The sequence below is a fragment of the Panthera pardus genome, unplaced genomic scaffold (genome assembly GCF_024362965.1).
Source record: "Panthera pardus isolate Hobbes unplaced genomic scaffold, ASM2436296v1 HiC_scaffold_7, whole genome shotgun sequence".
NCBI classification, from domain to species: domain Eukaryota; kingdom Metazoa; phylum Chordata; class Mammalia; order Carnivora; family Felidae; genus Panthera; species Panthera pardus.
The window spans coordinates 19,695,800-19,719,619 of record NW_026527002.1 but is presented as its reverse complement, the minus strand read 5'-3'; the positions used below and the strand labels follow the sequence as shown (position 1 = coordinate 19,719,619).

The 23,820-nt window shown below is 40.8% G+C and overlaps 1 protein-coding gene across 3 annotated transcripts in view; it reads left to right on the top strand.

Annotated features, from left to right (window-relative positions):
• SLCO5A1 (solute carrier organic anion transporter family member 5A1) overlaps window positions 1–23,820 on the top strand; it is a 150,428-nt gene that overhangs the window by 110,283 nt on the left and 16,325 nt on the right. For all 3 annotated transcript variants that reach the window (XR_008419882.1, XM_019453234.2, XM_053896096.1), the window contains one exon: window positions 7,969–8,167. Coding sequence is in view for 2 of the 3 variants with exons in the window: in XM_019453234.2 (XP_019308779.2) it covers window positions 7,969–8,167 (199 nt within the window). In the remaining variant the exon portion in view is untranslated. The remainder of the gene's footprint in view (window positions 1–7,968; window positions 8,168–23,820) is intronic.

Sequence of the window (23,820 nt, the reverse complement as noted above, 5' to 3'; positions counted from 1 at the left end):
TAAATTCTTCCATTTGGCCCATAGGCTTCCCTTCAGAACTGGTAGCTTTGATGGTGGCACACGCTGTTCCCTTCAGTACACATGGGCTGCTTCTCCTAATCCAAACAAGGCGTGGTTCTGGGCTTTGCTGCCCCTGCTTTAGAATGTGACTAGATGTTATGCCATGAGATATTGTGGATTTAAAGAAACTGTCTGTTCTCTGTCTTACGACAGCCACTGAATTATAAAAGGGATACCAGACATTCACCCCGATACACCGAATCATAGTTTGTGAAAGGATTTCTGAGATTTTTCACAAGGGTGATACTGAGATATGCAGGAGGAAGAGATATATTGTGCTTCTTGTGACACTTTGTGGATTTATGTATTGTTTGTGAAAATGTATGCTTACTATGCTGTCTATTCTCGGAGCACTTAAAATTTGCTAGCTTTAAGGTTTGGATTTTTTAAATATTCTCTTCTTTTATTCCCCTTTTATTCTTTTATTCCTTGTGATTAACTTCCTATAGAAAATGTTGCAAGGAAAAGTAGAAGCTGAAAAGGGTAAACTCATTTACCCTGGATGATAGGAAAAACATTTGTTTTGTATTATAAGATTAGAAGCACAGTCTTTGGAAAAGTTAAATAAATTTGAGTTTGTTTCCCTGCTCTATCACATCGTTAGATGTTTCCTCATCTGTGATGTGGAAAGAGGCTATCTTTCTTCCAGCCTAAGACACCATTAATTGTACGATGCTGCATGATTTGGAGTCTATGAAAGGAAAATGCTTTTAATTCGATTATGCCACGAGGCTAAGATACTTTTGATTGTAAGACACATTCTGATTTCAGAGCAACTCAAAATCCATACAATTCTGGGAATGAGATGAGATACTGTATGTCACTGTATGTGGTATATAGTCTACACCTGTGCGTGTGTATGTGTATGTGTGTGTAAAAAGAGAGGGAGAAATAGAGAATGACTGAATGAGAACAAACTGGTCTTCCTTCTTTTCCAGATGCCCATCCTGTTCTTTCCCCTCCTTCCCTGTGCCCAGCTCCCTTTCCCTCCCCCCTTCCCTGTGCCCAGCTCCCTTCCCCTCCCCGCCTTCTCCCGTGCCCAGCTCCCTTCCCCTCTTTTCCTTCCCCGTGCCCAGCTCCCTTCCCCCAAGGCAGCGGCAGAACCTCAAAGTCACAATGGCTTATTTCTTACTGACTTACGTTTGCAAACCATTTATTTTTCAACATAACTAAAGAAAACTTTGGATGTGAAACACATAGGGTCAGTGAATTTAGAGAAAAGCGCATGAGGACATCTGAGATTCTGAGTATCTGTTAACTTAGTTCACACCACAGTGGGACATTTTGCACCATTGTGATTTTGTGATAGAAAAGAGGTATCAGAGGGCTGCGGACATCATAGGCATCACGTGCCTTGTCACCTTCAGTGGCTTGCCAGTTACATTTTTGCTAATAACGCTCAACTCAGAATTTTGATAACAGCGAAATTTTTCAGGCATCATTTAGTGCCTGCCAGGCTTAAACTGATCTTTAGCAGCTTATTTTGGTCCCGAATGAGGTCTTAGATTTCCTACTTGTAAAACAGGATATAGCCTAGTTCAGGAATAATTAGAAAATGGAAATGAATAAGCCATTTGAAGTTTTTGTATAATAAATTCTAAATAACAAAGCTTGTTCTTTCATCCCTACATTTCCAGGTCCTGGTAAGTGCTAGAAAGGTATGAAGATCATAAAGATAAAGTCCCTGCCATGTACAAAGACCTGAGAGTCTAGCAGGGAAGAAAGAGGTAAACACAACAGACAGTGGAAGGCCTCATGACAGGAGTTAGCCCTGGGTACCATGAAAGTGAATTATTGTTCAATAGCAATAGTGGCACAATTCAAGTTCCCTGAGCCTGGAACATTCTTGATGATGAGTGGGTCACCTAATCTTTTCCTCTTCCTTTTCAGTTTAAGGTTTTTTTGCATCCCAAATCATGCATTAAGCGTAGGTATGTTTTACGTGTCTATTTGCAATACAGATAATTTCTACATATTGACAAAAACTAGAGGGGAGGGGAAAAATTCCACCAGTAGCTTTAATATTTGGCAACTCAGTGAATATCATTTTTCATAAAGACCTTTGGGCTCCATGAAGTTACACTTTATAAGGGCAAGCAATATTGTGACTCAGAGTAAAAACTTCAAAATTGAATATTACGGGATAGTGCTTGACGTAAGCGAAAGAAAGGAAGTAGGACAATTAACATGTTGACTTGCTTGGATAAGTAAGTAGAAAAAACATTTCCAACTGGAAAACAGCAGGATGTTCACAGACCTTTTATGAAGTCAAACAGGATCCTCCGCTTTGTTGACAATTAATGTTGCTATGAGGTCTTTAAATTCAGATATATACACACAGTACTAAATAGCTAACAGAGATGTATGTGTTTAAAACACATAGTAGTGGGGCGCCTGGGTGGCTCAGTCGGTTGAGCGTCCAACTTTGGCTCAGGTCATGATATCGCGGTCTGTGAGTTCGAGCCCTGCCTTGGGCTCTGTGTTGACAGCTCAGAGCCTAAAGCCTGCTTCAGATTCTGTGTCTCCCTCTCTCTCTGCCCCTCCCCTGCTCATGCTCTGTCTCTCTCCATCTCTCAAGAATAAATAAATGTTAAAAAAAACTACATAGTAGCTAAACCTCAAAGGCTTATATATTAAAGAACACATAAAAGTTTAGTGTTCAATCTTAAGATTCAATCCTATAGATAAAATAGCATATAGAGATTTTTGCCTAATTATAATGTCAATATGTTGATTTGTGCAAATGTTAAACATATTAATATTAGGTAGATAATAATGATGTTCATATTTATGATGATGATGATCACCAACATTTATTAAGTCCTGACTCGTATACTATGAGTCAGACACTGTCTTAAGCACTTTATATCTCTTAACTCACTTAAAGCTAACAACCTATGAGGAAGATACTATTCTCCCATCCAAATACTAACCAGGCCCGACCCTGCTTAGCTTCCGAGATCAGACGAGATCGGGCGCGTTCAGGGTGGTATGGCCGTAGACGGAAGATACTATTCTTAGCCACATTTTACAGATGAGAAAATCGGAGGCCTGGGAATATTCAGAAATTTGTCCAAGGACACACAGTTTGTAGGTGTCAGAGCTGAGATTTGAACTCCGGGAATGTGTCCATGTGGCCTGTACTCTTGCCTGCATTTGTCTCTTAGACATCTGCAAATGCACTGGCTTCTATCCTCTACCACTACCTTAGGCTGGGTCCCTGAGTTCAGACCTCCACCGTCTCCCCTCATACACACAGACTTGATGCTTTTTTCCCCTGCCCACCCTCTTGTACCCCCTGGGTCCCAGCCATGTCTTGGCCACTAGAGGGCGTGAGGAGCAGAAACTCGGGGACTGCACAGCCATCCCGCCAGGGCTGGGAAAGGGGCTGATAGGGAGCAGAGGCTCTGAGGAGCCAGGAGGCAGTTGGAAGAGGGCTCTCTGGGTTCTGAGGACAAAGGGAAGGGGTGAGCACCAGCCAGTGAGGTGGATTTGAACGCAGACACGGTGCGTGGCAGGCGGGCAGCTTCTGCTGGGAGATCCCATCTTATATATTTACATCTTATAATATTTATTTATTGCTATCTGAAAGTCGAGTGTTCCAATGAAGCCTTTCATAAGCCAGAAGGGCATAAAGCGGAGAAGCAGTTATAGTTAATTTATATGGAAAAAATGTTGAGCATTACCAGGCTCAAAATACAACCCCTCTTAGGCTCTTCTGATACCTTAGGAACCTCTTCCTGATGATGCACAAAACAAATGGAGATAAAGCACAGATGCTCGCAGACACTTCAAAGCTGCGGGGCCTGATGCTGAGATGCTGAGTGTGGTTCCCAGGGAAGGGGCTTGGCGGGGCCGCTCTCAGTGCCTTTATAACCCCTTGTTGCCAAACAAATGCTGAATGCTATTTTCACTCTTCGCCTTTTTTTTCCCCCCCATAAAAGTGAAAATCCTCTTTGGATTTCTTTTGGTTAGCGAAAGCAGAAGATGCCTGTAATTTCCCCTCCCTACAAGGCAGTGGGGGAGTTGGCCAGGCCTAGGATGCAGTGTGGTGCTGGGTGGGAAACCAACTTCCAGCCCCTCCAGGCTCTGCACAATCTGGTTTCCCCAGAGCCAGGCTTTCAGAAGGGGCAGCGAGGAGGCTCTACTGTTACCCCCGTTCTCCCCAGCACCAAATCTGCCCTATTTATCCCCTGTGCCTGATATTCTAACAAGGAGACGTTTGGGTCTCTTACTTAAGCTGGAGATCTGAATGATGTACAGATTACCATGAACGGATGGTCAGAATTTCTGTTTGGATAGTGCAGTGAGATTTAGATGAGACGGGGACATCAGGAGAAAATTTTAAGGCGTCTTCACTCTGTTCAATATAACCTCATATTTACCGGTGACAAATTTGCTGTTTTGAAGAGTTGAATACTGATTAGAACGCATAGTCAAATAAATTATATTACTTTTATTTTTATTTATTTATTTATTTATTTATTTATTATTTATTTTTGAGGCAGGAGAGACAGAGCATGAACAGGGGAGGGTCAGAGAGAGGGAGACACAGAATCCGAAACAGGCTCCAGGCTCTGAGCTGTCAGCACAGAGCCCGAACTCAAACTCACGGACCGCGAGATCATGACCTGAGCCGAAGTTGGCCGCCTAACCGACTGAGCCACCCAGGCACCCCAATTATATTACTTTTAAATTGTGACTTGAGCTATGAGCATGGAGGTTTGTTTTGTTTGTTATCCTGGGGGTCTAGAACAGTATAAATTATTTAATTGAAATAAAGATTTCATGAATGTGTCATTTTCACTTTAAAGAGAAAGTCTTGCCTATTTATTTGTGTAGATAGAATGCGTACTCTTCCTTAACGATGATGATATTTTATTAAGCAGCTCATTTAAGCCCAGAGCTCTGGTCAATTTACCTAGAAGATTCCAGGGACCTGTTAACTCTCAGAGACATCTGTGGTGATGTGGACAGAGTGCTGGGCTGGGAATCAGAGACCTCACTTTTCCTTGTGAGACACTCTCTCCCTTGTGTGCACTGTGGGATCAATCACTCCTCTGAGCTGTCAGTTTCCTCATCTGTAAAAAGGTCATTACTGATTTTGCAAAATCAGGGCTGTCGTGGGGATTACAAGATGAACACTGGTTGCCAGGCAAAGCTCAGGTTTTAGATTAATCTAATCCTTCTCTGCTCCTTTATGTGGGTTGCTGAACATGCTGGAGCAAAAACCGTCCAACCGTGTGCGCTGCTGGAGACTACAGACTTCCGAAAGCCAATCTCATCTGGACCCGTTGGGCTCTCCACTTGCAAAGCCTATTGCATATTCCCATTTTACTCTCCTACAACAATTATTCTAATCCTTGGCTGTATTTAAAATTCTCACTATCCCTGGGGCTCCTGGGTGGCTCGGTCGGTTGGGCGACCGACTTCGGCTCAGGTCATGATCTCACGGTCCGTGAGTTCGAGCCCCGCGTCGGGCTCTGTGCTGACAGCTCGGAGCCTGGAGCCTGTTTCAGATTCTGTGTCTCCCTCTCTCTCTCTGCCCCTTCCCCGCTCATGTTCTGTCTCTATCAAAAAATGAATAAACATTAAAAAATTTTTTTTAAATAAAAATAAAAAAAATTTCTCAATATCCCTTTCCTCTAAGAGTTAGTTTTGTTTTCAATTATACAGAAAAAACAAACACACCCGGAAATAAAAAACCAAAACCATGTAAAAAAAGAATCTATAGCATGTTACCAATTCTTAAAGAAAAAAAGCATGGAAAAAAGACTGGAGTGAAATACGCCAGGATGTAATCAATGGAGTTTGTTCCTTCATACTTCTCTATGCTTTTCAAGCATTCTGTTGTAACACGTATTACATTGTGTCTGCAAAATAATGGAAAAATTATGAAACAGAAAAGCTACAGTTTGAGGAGCTACCACCCACCTGTTGACTTCTCCCCCACCCCCTTCTCCCCTATCCTGTTCCTAGCTGGAATTAAGGGGTCTCTCTCTCTCCCCATCTAGTGCTAATGTGATCATCTATGCTGTTAATTCCATATTCTCTTGACTTCTCAAGGATCGTGCATTGGTATCAGATAAACCTTTCCCTCCACATTTAACCTCCCCTTCCTTTTTAGTCTATTTTTGTCAGTATATAAGTATGCTTAGTCTCCTCCAGTCTTAGCAAATGCATGGCATTCTCCAAGTCCAAACTCTACCTTAATCCCATTCTTACTCTAGACCCATACCCATTTTTCCTTTTGTAGCCCAAGTTCTGGAAAGAGTCTGAATCTGGCTTCTTCCTTCACAACACCCTTAACATTGCTCTTGCCAAGATCTCTTGTGACATATTTGTCTCATTTCAGTCTTCTCCTTACTTTCTTCTTCATACTTGGCTCAAATACAAATACTGCCGCTTCTGTGAAGCCCTCCCTGATTTCTCCCAGAGAAGGCTCACATGCTTCTTTTCCAGTATTCTTCCTGCCTTTTGTCTAATTGTCTTATTGTAGTCTAATTTGTTTTTTTTTATTTTAGATTATGAGGTTCTTGGGGCAGGCAATATAGCTTTTCTCTTAGCTTTAAAAAAAACTGTGAAACATAATGCACACAGAAATATGTGAATCAAAATTGAGAGATTATGAATAATCATAAAGTGGACATTTGTGTCACTATTACCCAGGGCATGGAATGGCATGTTTTCAGTACTCCAGGAGCACCCTGTATCCTTTCCTGACCCCACCTGTTCCCCCTACTATCTTGGATTTATGACCCTTATTTTCTCGGTTTTCTTCGTAGTGGCGCTGCCTATATATGTATTCCTAAACAAAGCATTCAGTTCTATCTGCACTTGAACTTTCTACAGATGCCCTCATGTCATGTGTTCTGTTTTGTTTCTTTCATCGAGCATTGCATTTGTATGATCCATCCTCATAGTTGAGCATTGTCATGACCTTCACTTTTGTTGCTGTAGAGTGGCCTTTCATTATATGAATTTATAACATGCAATGTATCTATTAATGGACATTTGGTTTATTTCCAGTTTTTGGCTATTAAGATGCATCAGATTTCTTGTACACTTCTTTTTTTAAATGTGTATTTATTTATTTTTGAGAGAGAGAGAGAGAGAGAGAGAGAGAATGTGTACACAAACAGGGGAGGGGCAGAGAGGGCGGGAGAGAGAGAATCCCAAGCAGTTTCTGTGCTGTCAGCACAGAGCCTGACGAGGGGCCCAATTCCATGAACTGTGAGATCGTGACCTGAGCCGAAATCAAGAGTCAGAGCTTAACTGACCGAGCCACTCAGGCTCCCCTCTGGTACACTTCTTTTGATCCCCATGTGCCTGAGTTTCCTTAGGGTATAGATCCAGGATTGTCACAGGATGGGTGTATCTTCAATTCTACCAGATAATGGCAAACTGTTCTCAAAGTAGCTGTCACAGTTTACATCCATCAGCTGTGCAGAGAGTGACCACTGCTCTATGAGTTCGCCAACATGTGGTAGCATCGGCCTTTTAAATTTTTATCGACACAATTGGTGCAGAGTAGCATTTTACTATGGTTTTAACTTGTATTTCCCTCTTAGCAATGAGGGTGAGCACCTTCATGTGTTTGTTGGTCAGCCGGATTTCCTCTTTAGTGAAGGGCCTGTTCACGTTTCGTTCACTTTTTCAGTGGGTTGCTTGTCTTTATTTTATTGATTTGTAAAAGTTATTTTACATTCTGGATATGTGTCCTTTGTTGGTTGTATGTGTTGAAAACAAATTATACTATAAAATCATACACATTGAAGATTTATTGATTATGGGATTTTTTTTTTTTCCTCAGTGCTAATCAGTAAGTAGGAACAGGAGTAATTAGAAAACAAATTACAGTGTACGTTAACCTTCAGAGTAATCCTGTCCTTCCGTTCTTCTCTCTAGGTGTTATTATTGTCCCCAGTGCCGGTGTGGGGATTGTCCTGGGAGGCTACATTATAAAAAAACTGAAACTTGGTGCAAGAGAATCTGCGAAACTAGCCATGATCTGCAGTGGTGTATCTTTACTGTGTTTTTCCACCCTGTTTATCGTTGGATGTGAAAGTATTAATCTAGGGGGCATAAACATCCCATATACAACAGGGTAAGTATCCTGAAAGAGCCATTTTGTATCGTCCTGATCATGAGTTGAGTGCAAAGCCCTGTAGTGTTGGTACCCAGGGCTGGACCGTCTCCTGCTCTAGGCGGGTCTCCTGTGCACGTTTCGTCTCCTGGGGGGGCACGGGGGGGGGGGGGCATGCACTCATGGAAGGCAGCGGCCCTGGTCCCTCCTTGGTTCATGCCCCTTTTGACCCTCACAGAGTGTCTCCTAGTATTTTGGTTGTAACAGATGAGGAGGAGATGCTTGTTGGGTTAAAGGAAATGATTCTTCTTTATAATGCAATGTTTTGAGTCGCTAATATGTTCACGTAGTCGAAGAACATAAAGCTCAGTGGCAATGTAACGGGAACGAAAAGTCTTGCTCTTACCCAAGTCCTCCACCTCATCCCCCCCGTCAGAGACAAACGAGGCAGGCACTTTAATTCATTTCTTACATGTCCTGCCAAGGCTTCTTTATCGAAGAGACTATGAACATGTATTTAAAGTTTTACCTGTGTTATAGCCAAAAGGTAGCATTCTATATATGCTTTCCCAGCTTTAAAAAATATATGACAATATAGCTTGGAGATCTTTCTGTGCCAGTAATAATAATACAGAGCCTAGCCTACCCTTATATCGACACTCTCCGATGCTTTACTCATTAATCCTCATGACAACCCTATCAGGTAGGTTCTATGATTATCTTGGTTTTACAGATGGCAAAACTGAGGTACAGAACACACGTACTGGGGGTAATGCTGATAATATGTAACACACAGCTAAGAAAAAAGTTCCAACCTGTAGCATTTGCCGATTTCAGAGATCTGACTATCCCCACTGACGCTGATTTCAAGCTAACCGCGTGAAGATACTGAACACCAAGCTGGGAGGAGATGCCCAGTCACGTACCATTATATAATATTTCTATCAAGGAGGTATTTAGACTTAAAGAGCCTGGTGAAGACGTAGAGAGTAGTATAATAAAATAATTAGGAGGTAATGAATTGAGTATTTATTATCTTTGTATTATTTATTTAACTGTAAGTTTATATAACTTACCTTAAAAAAATTTTTTTTAACGTTTATTTATTTTTGAGACAGAGAGAGACAGAGCATGAATGGAGGAGGGTCAGAGAGAGGGAGACACAGAATCTGAAACAGGCTCCAGGCTCTGAGCTGTCAGCACAGAGCCCGATGCGGGGCTCGAACTCACGGACCGTGAGATCATGATCTGAGCTGAAGTCGGCCGCTTAACTGACTGAGACACCCAGGCCTCCCTATATAACTTAACTTTTAATAATGGCTACGCTAAACAAGCAGATGACTAAATCCTTGAAAATTGAAGATTTTATGACCCAGGGTGGCTGTGCTGGATGTTACATCAAACTTAATTCAGACTTCACCCCAGAGAATTCAGAGTCTGTGCCGTTTGCATTCCTTTTAACTGCTATGTAACATTTCATTTAATTCTGTTTTGTAATTTAACCAGTCCCCATTTGACAGGCGGTTTCCAATCTTCAGTCATTAAAAATAATGCTGCAAAAAATAATCTCATGCCTATATCACTTCTCCTGTGTGCCATGTATTTGTAGGATAGATTCCCAGAAATGAGATTGCACTGAATATTGCCTCCCCGGGTGTTGTATAAATTTGTACCCTTACCAGCAATGGATCTGAGGGTCAGTTTCCCACACCCTGTCCAAAGGAAGGTGGAAAATTCTTCTTTGAGAGCTATGACAACCATAACTTATATTTCTTGAGCACATTGGGGTTATTAGAATCTACTTATTGGACAGAATTTCAGTGCCTAGATTTTGGTGCTTGGTATCAACGAGCACCATATCCTTTTGATTTTCAGTGGAGTTTTATCTTATAAAATGTTCCACTTGAACTTTGAACAAGAAGAGCTTTAATTTCACTTAGCCAACCTAGAATATCAGAAAGAAAAAAGGAGGAACTGCCAATCAGAGCTTATTTGGATGACAGAATATGGTCACTTGTCTCAGGAGTCTTTTTTTCACCAAGAGATGTGGGTTTGGGCAATGCATGTACTGATACACAACTCCTTTTCCGTGCCTATTACAATGGCATAGGAAATAAAATCTTTAAAAATTTAAGGGCAGTTTAGAATAGGAGCCCAGATTCTTGAGTTAAATCTGAATTTGCATCTTCACTTTGCTTGGCCAGTTGCTTAACTGTAAGCCTCAGTATCCTCTGTAAAATAGGGTGATGATAATAATGCCTTAGTTCCTTCAGGTGTAACAGAGTATCATAGACTGGGTGGTTTAGAAACAACAGAAATTTATTGCTCACGGTTCTGGAGGCCGGGAAGCCCGTGATCAAGGTGTCTGCAGATTCGGTGTCTTATGAGGCTCCCCTCCCTGATTCATGAATGGCGGTCTTTTCTCTGTGTCCTCATATGGTGGAAGGGGTAGGGCATCTCTCTAGAGTCCTTTTCATAAGGGCACTCATCCCATTCATGAGGGCTCCAACCTCATGGCCTAATCACCTCCCCAAGGCCCAACCTCCAAATATCATCACACTGGGGGTTAGTTTTCAACCTATGAATGCTGCGGGGACCCAAACGTTTCATCTACAGCAATAAAAATCACCTTAGAGGCTGCAGGCGGGGACAGCATGAGTAGCACGTGTAAAGCTCTCACCTTGGTGCCTGGCACACAGTAAGCGCTCACTGGAAGTTAGCTATTGTTATCAGTCATCACAAATACTCTTTTGGTATTTACCTCTGTATTTTCAAGACATAATGTGTAAATTAACCAAATTGAGACATTATGTATGACTTCCTATCTTGATAAATGAGGAGTTCAGTTTTCCCTTCATATATTGTGGTCAAATCCTTCTTGGATATTCTTATGCTTGATCCTGCCAGTATTATTAACTGCTGAGGCACAAGCAGTATGTCATGATTAGATTTCTTCTTGTGTACAACGTTGATTTTCCTGGAATTCATAATTGTTTTATTTTCATTTCCTTTGTTCTCTCTGAATGTGTGTCTGGCTTCCTACATTCTCTAAGGGCTCAAACTATCTCGCTGTGATTTTTCTCCTGTCTGATAACCTCGTGATTCCATTTCCCACCCCTTGGAGTCATCTAATCAGAGTCCTAGCTGCGCCCGGTCGGCTCCCTGGAATCCCGTTTGCCTCTGTATGGATGCTTTGTTCCTCTGAGCTCACATGCCTCTTCCTTGGCTCGTCCCTCATTTTGTGAGAGCACATCCCTCAGTAGCTACAGGAAGGCTATAAAGGCTGTAACTTTTTTTTTTTTTCTGAATATTGTTCATGAAATAGCTTTTCAAAAAAAGCTGTTATATTTGATTGCCAAGTTGGCTGGGTAAAGAATTTTAGATTGGATGAATCATTTTCACTCAATTTTATTACTCCATTGTCATCTAATTTCGCTTGCTATTGTGGGAAATCTGGCCTTTCTTTTTCCCAGTCTTTTGTACGTACCCTATTTTTTCTTTCTAGGAGCTTCCAGTTTACTCCTGGTGTTCCTGAATTTCATCATGATATACTTTGGAGTGGGTTTCCACCCCTCCCACCCCCTGCTCCGAGCACTTACGTGAGCTTTTAATGTCTGGAAACTGTCCTTGAGTTTTGTTTTTATTTTTTACTTAAATTTTGATATTTTTTCCTCATCATTTTTTCTCTTCTCTGTCCTTCATTGATTCTCTAGTATTCTTTTTCACCTATATTGTATAAAACACTTTTTTTGTGCTACTTTTGGAAAGATTTCTTCAGCTCTATTTTTTTCAGTCTTCTGCTAAATCTTTATTTTGAATATTGTATTTTTTCAAAAGTTATTTATTTATTTTTGAGAGAGAGAGAGAGTGCACAAGAGGGGCAGAGAGAGAGAAAAAATCCCAAGCAGGCTCCGCACTGTCAGCAGAGCCCAATGTGAGGCTTGAACTCACGAACTCACGAACTGCAGGATTATCACCTAAGCTGAACCAATTGAGCCACCCAGGTGCCCCTGTATTTTTAACATCCAAATTTTTGATTGTTTTTTTGCTTCTAGTCCTCTGGCTTCATAGGTGGAATCCCTTCTCTTACTTCTCCAACATTATTTAGAGTTTGTTTTTCTTCCTGAATTGTCTATGTCCTCTGAGTGCCTGCTTTCTATTTATTTTGCTGTCCTGATTATGTTGGAAGCTTCCCTTACATTTCTGGTGATCCTTAGCTTTCTCTTAGTATTAAAGAACATGCATTTAAAAAGCTAGGTCAGTGCTCTGGTCTGACAGTAGAGCTTGTCATTTGGTGGATCTCACCGTAGGTAATGGGAGATGGGGAGCTGGCGTTTTCATTGGGGTAATGCATGTCAGAACTTGAGGCCTTACCTCTGGAGTGCTTTGGCTGCTCAGGAGAAGGGTTCTCCTGTTTCTCGGCTGGAGCTGTGTTGAGATAGATTCAGGGTTGTAAGCCTAGCTCCTGGTGTTCTAGGGCTGGGAGTGGGATGGTGGTGGGAAGGGACCTGGGTCCTTCTGTTCATTCTGTAGACTTTTACCTAATTCCCCTGCCATCATTCTAGCATCTCACCAAAGGTCTTCTTTATATGTGATGTTCTTACATCCGTAGACTTTGGTTTATTTTCTCCAGAAAATAAAGGCATGAGGGAAAAAGTAGTCATCCACTAACTAGAGTGGGGATGGAAATCTGCTTAAAATTGTACATTTAGACCACAGCTTACTTGTGTTGTCTGTCCTTGAGTTCTTTTTTTTTTTTTTTTAAAGTTTATTTATTTTGAGAGCAAGAGAGAGAGGCAGAGAGAGAATCCCAAGCAGGCTTCTTGCTGTCAGCAGATCTTGACACGGGGCTCGATCTCGTGAACCACGGGATCATGATCTGAACCAAAATGAAGAGTTGGACACTCAGCTGACTGAGCCAGCCAGGTGTCCCCTGTCCTTGAGTTCTAAAGGCCTATTCTTCTTTCCCCGACTACTAGCCTTTACCATACTCATATTATTTTTTAAGTTCTCAACATACTTTGTTTTATTGAATTCTTGTTTTTCTGTAATCTTATTTCAGTTGGGCTAGTTGCTTCCTAGGCGTAATTTATATTCTGGAACCTTCCTTTCATGTTTCTCAGTTGTATCCACTTTTTTAGTTGTTTGTGTGTTTATTTATTTGTTAACTCCTTGTTTTGCTAGAGAAAAATACCCAGATACCTCCCTAGGAAAGAGCCCATGGGAAGAAAAACTTTTTGATCCTGTAAATGTATTAAAGCATCTTTATTCTTTCTCTCACATTTAAAGATAGTTTGAGTGGGTATGGAATTATAAATTGCTTTTCGGAGAACTTTGAAACCACTGCTTTGTCATCTAGCATCTAATGTTGCTGGTAAGAAATTTAACTCCAGGCCTAGCTCTCATTTCTCTGTAGCCAACTTTATTTGGATGATTTTAGGAAATTTTTTATCCAAGGTGTTCTGAAATTTCATAAGGAATGCTTTACCATCCAATTTTGTCTTGGCTGGACCCTTCCAATGTCACTTTCTCAGAGAGGCTTTCCCTCTCTACCCAACCTAAGGGAACCCATTCTCCCCTTTATTGCATTACTCCTCCTTAATTTCCTCGTAGCACTTACCACTAGCTGAAGTTATCTTCTTTAAATACGTGCTCTGCTCTTGTCTTCTGTTTCTAAACTATGAGCTCCTTGAGAACAGTTACTACAGCTGTCTATATCATAACCGCATCCCCACCATCTGAAGCAATGCACAGCGTTTGTTGCATGAAGGAATGAACAGATGAATGAATGTTTTGGCCTAGGGCTTTGTTCGTTCATTACATTAGGCACTCTCTGAACCGTCTTAATCTCACACGTATGTCTTAAACTCCAGGGAGGTTTTCTTCCGCTATAGCTTTACGCACTGTCTCCATTTTCCATGCTCTCTCCAGGATTCCTGCTAATCTGTTGTTGGAACTTATGGACTGGTTGCCTATATGTTTCATTTGTTCTCTTGTATTTCCTATGTCCTTCGCTCTGAGAGATTCTTCCATGCTTTGTTTTCTATTCTTTATGTAAATTGTCTTTTTATTTTGAGAATAACTTTTTTCTTTGTTGTATTCTGAGTGTTCCCTTTTCATAACATCCTGATGTCTTTTTTTTTTTTAATTTTTAATGTTTATTTACTTTTGAGAGAGAGAGAGAGACAGGGCATGAGTGCGGAGGGAGGCAGGGAGGAGAGACAGAGGAAGACATAGAATCCGAAGCAGTCTCCAGGCTCTGAGCTGTCAGCACAGAGCCTGACATGGAGCTCGAACTCATGAACTATGAGATCGTGACCTGAGCCAAAGTTGGATGCTCAACCGACTGAGCCACTCAGGCGCCTCGTTCCTGATGACTTTTTACGTAGTAATATCTTCTCAGATCTGTGTATATAATTAGATTTTTTTTTTTTTTAATTTTGTTTCTATGCCTCACATTTTGCCATTTGATTTTAAGGGTTAGTTTTTCTGTTCATTTATTCTGGGCTTTACAGGCTGACAAGACTCAGTCTAGCATCTTTCAGGTTATGTGCTCCACCCTCACCCCCATACAAACATGGGGGGGTTAGTCTCCGTTGTCAAAATCTAGAGTAGAAGCTTAGCTTTTTGAATTTCTTCCAATTTCTTTAGAGGAGAACGTTCTGGAGAATGTCTGGGCTCTGACATGGGGGTGGAGGTGAGTGAATATGAGAATGGAAGGATCCACTGGTACAATTTTCTCTCCCTCAAACCTCAGCTTCCTCCTCATCTGGGGCTTCTGCCGCATCTGATGACTTCGAGCTCACAACCTTGTGGAGCCTCATGGAGGGTCCATGGGGCAGGTTGGGTCTTCTCCAAGGTGGTATCTGCTCATCTGCTCATAATATGCGTATTATGCGTATCCACTTTGCTCTTTTCATGAAGTTTGGTGTTAGTCTTTCCATTCCTCTTTGCTGGCATTATTCCTTTTAATTTTGCTCGCTTTAAGTGCATTCTCAGAGGTGGGGTGGGGAGGCACCTTCCCCCCCCCCCCCCCCCCGGCCTGCCGTCTTACTTGCTTTCAAACTGCAAGTCCCCTCAAGAATTTAAAGCCCTTGCTTAGCACCACATAAGTCTTGCCAATCCTGAATCAACGGACTCTGGACTCTCCAGCACTATGGGCAAAAATTACATAATTGTGCTGATTGGCCCCATTACAAATTTATGAGTTCCAATCTTAGCAGGCCCTCATCTTTGCTGAGCAATCCATTTCCTTGGCCCTACTCAGCTTCCTTTCCTGTGCCCCAGCATGGTTGCATTTTTTAAAATTCTTTTCTTCAAGTATTTTGTCTTACTCTCATCTTGTTTTTCTTGTTGGACATCCCAGATTCTGTGTTAGTGAGAAAACAGGGGTCCCAACAATGAACTTCTTGGCCTTCTCTCCCCTCTCCCCTCAAACTCCTTTGTCAAAGACGGTGTTATTTTCAAAGAAAAGTACCAGAGCCATCAAGTTTCTAACTGTGTGACCTTGGGAAAGAAAAAAAAAAGCTAATATTGAGTTTTGGTTTCCTCATGGTAAAATTGGTGATAATGTCAGTCACATCTGGTTACAAATGTAATTACATAAAACACATGTGGTTGAAAAAACAAAATACTGCAGACGGGTTAAAAAATGGGAAGCCAGTGTCTCTTTCCTCCGTCCTCAATCTCCAGTTTTAAGCTTTCCAATATTTTGTGTTTGTAGTTTTGATTTTGAGGACTGTATTAGGGAAGTTTTCTGATATTTCCTACCACAGAGTCCAGCACTGAGTATATGTTGAAAAAGTCAGTTTCTTGTCTCTTCTCCTTTCCCTTCTAGATCATACAAAGCAACCCCCTTTTCTTCTTTACAAGATGAATGAATGTCTGGCATCTATGTCTGTGTAGGGATGTTATTCATCTAGTGATGTTGAACTTTTAAGAACTTGATGAAAATAAGCATCTTAATTACCCAATTCCATGATTTATGGTACACTTCTTCTCATTCGATTGTATCCAACAGAGAAAAACTCGGTAAGGCATGCTGGAGGCTACTTCAGGTTTCCATTCATTCCAGTAGTTGCAGCCTGACTTCATCCAAGTTCATAAATTAGCAACATAAAAACCCAGTTTCCTTGGAGAATTCGTCTGGCTTCCCAAATACTTCTAGGAAGGTAGTCTAAAATTGAATTAATGTAAACACTTTTGGGGGGGGGTGCAGCTGCAAAGGCTTGACACTTTTTTTTTTTTTGAGAGAGAGAGAGAGAGAGAGAGAGAGAGAGAGCACGAGCATGAGCAGGCAGGGGACGAGCAGAGAGAGAGAGAGAGAGGGAGACACAGAATTCAAAACAGGCTTCAGGTTCTGAGCTATCAGCACAGAACCCAATGCTGGGCTCATGACAGCTCAGAGCCCGATGTGGGGCTTGAACTCACAGACTGCAAGATCATGACCTGAGCCAAAGTTGGACGCTTAACCGACTGAGCCACCCGGGCACCCCTAGGCTGGGCACTTTAAGAACAGCAGTTATGTTTGTGTGAAGAGTAAGAGGGTCCTTTCTCTAAGCAGGGTGTGGACTACATTTCAGCCTCTCCTTGCTCCTTTGGCTGGGTGCTCTTGTGCAGTGTACAACCTGCTTATCGGTCTGGCTTGGCCTGTTAAGTAAAAGCTGTTCTGCGTGATTTTGAGGCTTGCATGTGGGACTTTTTTTTTTTTTTTTCTCCTTTAAATCCAATAGAGAGATGAAGGGAGTGGCATTGAAGAGAGGAGTCTTTGCTCGGTGTCTGTTTGATTCGGGTCTGGTGATCGGCACTTGCTCGTGTATATCTTTTATATATAATGCTTGCAACACCACTCTACTGTGTGTACTATTACCTGCATGTTTTAATTAAAGAAACTGGGCTTACAGATGAAGTGATTTGCCCAAAGTCCTCAGTCAACAAGGAGCAGAACCAAATGAAACCCAATCCATTTCAGAGTTTGTTCTTTTCGAGCACCACGGCCAGTTGCTGCTTTATTTCATGTAGGGAAACACTGAAGCGTACTCACCACCTCCTTAGGAAGAGAGCTGGAGAGATTGTATCTGTATCTGTCAGTGGTGCATTGTTTCTTCATTTTTTTCATACGGCTGGGTTACAGGCATAATGCTGTGTCTACACAGTGCTGTAGCTCAGAGGCTCTCAAGTCAATCCGCCTAGATTTTCACCCCAGGCTTGCCACATACTAGCCATGTAAGGATGGGGAGATTCTTCAACCTTTCTGTGTTTGGTTTCCACACCTTTAAAGTGAAGATGCTGATAGATACTATGTTGCTGAATTGCCCTGAGGATTGAATAAAATACTTTGCAAATTCCTTAATCTCTCTGTGCGTCAGTTTCCTCATCATTAAGCTGCATCAATAACCGTACCAATCTCTTAGAATTATAGAAAAATGAAATAGGATAAAACCCATACATGCTAAGCAATTGATAAATAACTATTTAATGGCATTTTTTTCTCATTTGAAATTCAAGAAAGAAGCTCAGAAAGATTGAATAACTTGCTCAGTCACACAGAAAATGATAGAACTAGAATTTGAACCCAGGTTTCTCTGATTCTGAATGCAATGCTTTTAATTATTAAAATGTTCTGAAAGAAGGGGCGCCTGCGTGGCTCAGTTGGTTGAGCATCCGACCTCGGCTTAGGTCATGATCTCCCAGTTCGTGAGTTCGAGCCCCACATCAGACTCTGTGCTGACAGCTCGGAGCCTGGAGCCTGCTTCAGATTCTGTGTCTCCCCCTCCCTTTCTCTGCCCCTCCTCTGCCCATGCTCTGTCTCTCTCTGTCTCTCAAAAAAAAAAATAAATGTTAAAAAAAATTAAAAAAATAAATAAAATAAAAAGTTCCAAAAGAAGAAAAAAGCACAAAGAAGCAAGCACAACCTATGAGCTACCTCCTATTAAAGCCTGTAAACGAAGCCCCAGGTTCACCAGCAGGATGAATCTTCTTATATTAAAGGACCTGATAACTGATCCATCTTTGAATTTGTATCAAATGCTCAAGAGGTACCTCAATGCCTGATATGGGGTTGAGATGTTTTAGAAAGATGAACTTTTCCTGTTGAGCCAAAATGGAGTCACAGTTTTTTTGCAGAATGAACCTGACATGTTACTGGTGGTTCCCCTAGAAAATTCAGATTTCATAGCCAAGGTGTGGAAACAAGCTAAGTGTCCATCAACAGATGGATGGATAAAGAAAATGTGGCATATACATACAATGGAAGACTACTCAGCCTTAAAAAAGAAAGAAATTTTGCAGTATGTGACACAATGGATGAGCCCCGAAGACATCACGCTAAGTGAAATAAGCCAGTTACAGAATGACAAATACTGACTGATTCCATTTATATGAGATAGCTAAAATATTAAATTCATGGAATCAGAGGTGGAATGATGGCTTGAGGAAGTGGGAGATGGGGAGTTGCCAATCAATGGGCATCAAGTGTCAGTCAGTCGGGCTCTAGAGATCTGCTGTACATCATTGTACCTATAGTCAACTATACTGTGTAATACACTTAATGTTTGGCAAGAGAGTAGATCTCATGTTAAGTGTTCCAGCCACAATATACTAAAATAAGAAAAAATTCAGACTTGAGAATTGGATGATTTTTCATTATGAAAGATGCTAGTGCTCCAGTTGAATATCCTGGCCCATTTCCAACCCAAGTAATTACATTCCCAGCACCCACTATGTCCCTGCAGTTTTAATTAGGAAATGTGTTTTGCTTCCCCTCTGTGTCTGTGTTTCACACAGGTATGCCGTAATCATCTCGTTGCCATAAGAGTCAGGATTTACTGTGAACACGGTGGCTTAAATAACACTTTATATAAACACACTGCATAATGTGAGTTCTTTCCTCTTTGCCACTTCTTCTTGAAAAGTAATTTTTAAAAAGGGGTTAGATCTGATTCCCATGTACAGAATTGTTCAATAGTACTGGGTCTTGATAAATCATTTCATAATGCTAGCTTTATTATCTTTCATTTATCAAGTGTCATCTCTTTGAACTCAACACTAAGATCTATTATATCATCCTCTGGTTTTGTGACTTGACTTACTGCACCAGAATGTTTCCAGGGGTGATTTCTTGAGCTGTGAGGGGGAATCATTTTCTCAGTTTTCTGTGTTCGGCAGTGACTTGGATGGAGTGGTCCACCAGGTTCAACCAAGTCCAAAATCTCAGAGGTTGGGAATTTTCCCTGAAGTGGCCTCTCTCAGTACAGTTTTATTGACCCAAAGTACTGAAACTATGGAAATTGAATACAGCCTGCTAATTCCTACCTTCTCTGAAACTTTCCCCAATTCATGTCATTCTCTTTGTCACCACTTCTTCCCCGGCCGCACGGTGTATTTGATACTCCATTACCAGCCCTCTGCGTGACTATCATTTCTGGCCACATCACTTCTAAATTCTCTAATGAAACCATTCATCTCCTCATCTGTGTCTTCAGCTTAACCTACTGAAGTTTTCTCCCATTGTTTAAATCTTTTGGTGACATTCAAGATCTTTTATTTGTTATAGACATTAATAATTTTCAGAGAAATTCCTGAAAAGTAGAGGACAAATAATTTACTTAAAAGATCTTAGGTATGTGATGTGTGTCTCTGGATTATCCTAGCTACTTTAATTCATAGGCTTACAATTCATGTCTAGCTATATGTATATGATTTGATCTATTCTTGGCTCTGTTTGGGAGATACAAACAAAATTTGCCTTACTTCACTTTGAGAGTACCAAGGAGATACGAAATATAAGCAAATTTTCCTTCCAATGAGTTTTCAACTTTGTAACAGAGATCTAAACAAATAACATGAAATCTATAAAACTATGGAATACCTATTTAAATATAATAAGCCTTTTTATTTCAAAAATACCTATGAATATTAATAAACCCAGGACCAAATTTACCATTTTATAATGTCATATTAACATAGTCAATAAGAAATGTTCATCATTTAATGCTAGCGGAAAAAATAGAACCATACAAAATCTTGGTAACAATATGTTATCAATGTTATTGTATATGCATATTGAAAAAAAGACCAGAAAGTGATAGACTAAAAGCATAATATGGTGGATATTTCTGGGTGGTAGAATCACGTGTGAGTTTAATTTAATTTTTCAGTCTTTTTGTATTGTCCAAATTTTGTACAAAGAGTATGTATTACTTTAATAATAAATAAAGGTGTTTCAAAAACTATGTAATAGACGAAGGAGATTAAGAGGTACAAACTTCCAGCTATAAATTAAGTAAGTCATGGAGATGAAAAGTACAGCACAGGGAATATAGTCAATAATAGTGTTATAACCATTGTAAGGTGACGGATGGTGAGACTACACTTAACCACGGTGAGCACTGAATAATGTATAAAGTTGTGAAGTCACTATATTGTACACCTGAAACTAGTATAACATTGTATGTCAACTACACTTCAATAATACATTTTAAAAAGTAATTCTGGATTTATTTATTTTTTTTTAATTTTTTTAATGTTTATTTATTTTTGAGAGAGAGAGACAGAGCGTGAGTGGGGGAGGGGCAGAGAGTCGGAGATACAGAATCCGAAGCAGGCTCCAGGCTTCGAGCTGTCAGCACAGAGCCTGACACGGGGCTCGAACTCACAGACCGTGAGAACATGACCTGAGCCGAAGCCGGACGCTCAACCGACTGAGCCACCCAGGCGCCCCTTTTTTCTTTTTTTCTTTTCTTTTTTTTTTTTTTTTTAAAGTAATTCTGGATTTAAAAAGATGGTTTAGTACCTGGCTGGCTCAGTTGGTGGATCATGTGACTCTTGATCTTGAGGTTGTGAGTTTGAGCCCCACATTGAGCCCCCCATTGGGGCTCAAACCAAAGAGATGGTTTGTGTAAGTTGTAGGTCATTATATATAAATTTCAGGTTAAAACTGGTATGAATTTATTTGTTGACTACAAAGCTCAAGGAAACTTTAAAAATAATGATTGGAAATAGTAATTATAACTTTCATGAATGTAGTCCTCTAATAAACCTGTTCTATTACCTGTATTATGTAATGTATGATTCCTTGGTTACACTTGCTCTCCTCATACAGGCAGGAAGGGCATTAATAGCCATAGACTTAGATTTGGCCCCAGGTCATATGGCTACAAAATGGTAGGCCTGAAACTAGATCCCAGTTTAGTTCTTTTTCCCGAATTATCTGTAGGAGTAACTTCGAAAATGACTTACTCCTTTATTTATTTATTTATTTTTATTTTTTTAAAACGTTTACTTATTTTTGAGACAGAGAGAGACAGGGCATGAACGGGGGAGGGTCAGAGAGATAGGGGACACAGAATCTGAAACAGGGTCCAGGCTCTGAGCTGTCAGCACAGAGCCCAATGCAGGGCTTGAACTCACAAACCTCGAGATCATGACCCGAGCCCAAGTCAGATGCTTAACCGACTGAGCCACCCAGCCGCCCCGACTTACTCCTTTTTGAAAAGAAAAACGTCATTGAAGGCCTATTGTGCTTGTGATTGTATTACTTTAATTCATTTATACTTCTTTCATGTGTAGATAAAGACCGCACACCAGTATCTTAGTGCCTATTATGTTCGAGGAACAATGCTGGACACTGGCTGTGCATTTACTCACCTAATCCTCTCAACAGCCATGTGATAGAGACATTATGATCTCTGTTTCACAAGTGTGAAATCTCTTTAGATTGGTTTACAGCACTTGTGAGCTGTAGGTATGGAATTGAACCTGCTCCTTCTGACTCTAATGCTCAGTCACGGTGAAAGGTGAGTGCCAGAAAAGCTGCATGAGATGAAGAGGAAGGAAATGGGATGAGGTGCCCGGAAGACTCATGCTAGAGAAAGTGAAAATACGGACAGTTACGCAAAGCTGCCCTCCAAGTATAGGGGTTTCAGGGTGTAGGCCACAGACACAGAGATAACTGGGTTTAAACCCATCTTTGATTCTTGTGAACTTTGACAGTATCTATCCTCTCAATTTCCTCATCTAAAAGATGAAGGCACAGTCATAACAACTTTAATTCTTGTGAGGAATAAATGAGGTAGTTTATATAGAGATTTCAGTGCACAATTCCTGGAGTAAAAATTGGGCTCTTTACTCATTTAGTTTTAAATGATAATGATGATTATGATTATAATAATAATCACTATAAACCTGAAGTTGCATAGCTCTATACAGCCAGGGAAGCATTTTAATATGAAGCCAAGAATTTAAGGGAATAAAAAAAAAACGAACACATTCTAATTGAAGTCTTCTTGAATTCAGTTAGACTTGAATATATAGTGACTTGAGAGAGATATCACTTTTTTCTAGGTGATTGGTATTTTTTCCTAAAAAGGTACCTGCTATGTTAATCATATTCTTTTAATCCATGTGACTTGGGCATAAGAAGCATGGATTCCCTCTTTTCATATTTCTTAATAGAGAGCCACTTAAGAGGAGGCAGAAGGATGGTTGGGGAGCTCCTCTTTGATTTATGGGGACCTGTAGAAATATGTCAGATGGGGAAGTCCAAGTATTCTTCGGTCTTGGGGTGGCATAATTTGACATACTCTGTGGGGTGTGTGTGTGTGTGTGTGTGTGTGTGTGTGAGAGAGAGAGAGAGAGACAGAGACAGAGGCAGAGACAGAGAGAGACATTAGAGAACAACTGTCTTCTTACTTACCCAGCTGTGATGGCCCCATGGTGGACATAATTACCTATGTTAAACCATAATCTGTTTTATTATTGTATATTACTTTAAATAAATGTTGATCCTTAAGCAATTGATTTAAAAAACATTAGGCAGCAAGCTTGTTCTTTTTTTTCCTTTTTTGTTCATTTAGTCTCCCTGTGGCTGGTTTTCTCGAAGCCTCAGTGATTATGGGACACATCATTGCACTTTTTATGGTTTCTTATTTTTTAAGATCCGCAAACTGTACTAGATAATCTCAGAGACTGATCCCATCTCTCTAGTTCTAGAATTCTGCCATTTTTATTTTTTTATTTTATTTCATTTAAAAAAAATTTTTTTTAACGTTTATTTTACTTTTGAGACAGAGACAGAGCATGAACGGGGGAGGGTCAGAGAGAGAGGGAGACACAGAATTGGAAGCAGGCTCCAGGCTCTGAGCCATCAACCCAGAGCCCGACGCGGGGCTCGAACTCACGGACCGTGAGATCGTGACCTGAGCTGAAGTCGGTTGCTTAACCAACTGAGCCACCCAGGCGCCCCTCTGCCATTTTTATAATAAGATATCATGTGTGACTCTCAGGCTTGCAACTTGGACCAAACGGTTATTTGTTAGTCCGTTTGTTAGTGAGGCCTTTTTCTTCACTTGGAATTAACACTTACATTGATTCAGAGCTAGCATGAGCCTGATCTGCAAAGCTAACTTGTCAGAAATGCTTTAGTTCATTGGAAGGGGACGCACAGTCCCTTCGCACAGCGTGGACGTGGTACACTCTATCCTGTATGTTTAGTACTCCCACGATGGGCTCACTGCAGGCCGGTGAGTGGTGCTTAGTACTATTCAGGCTTATACGCTTATGCCATTATTACAATCCAGCCTGTTTTCTGAAAAGTGAGTGAGAGTCAAGCAAGACATTATTATTCCTAAAATTTATTTTATTTTATTTTTAAAATGAGCGCAGTGTAAAGCATT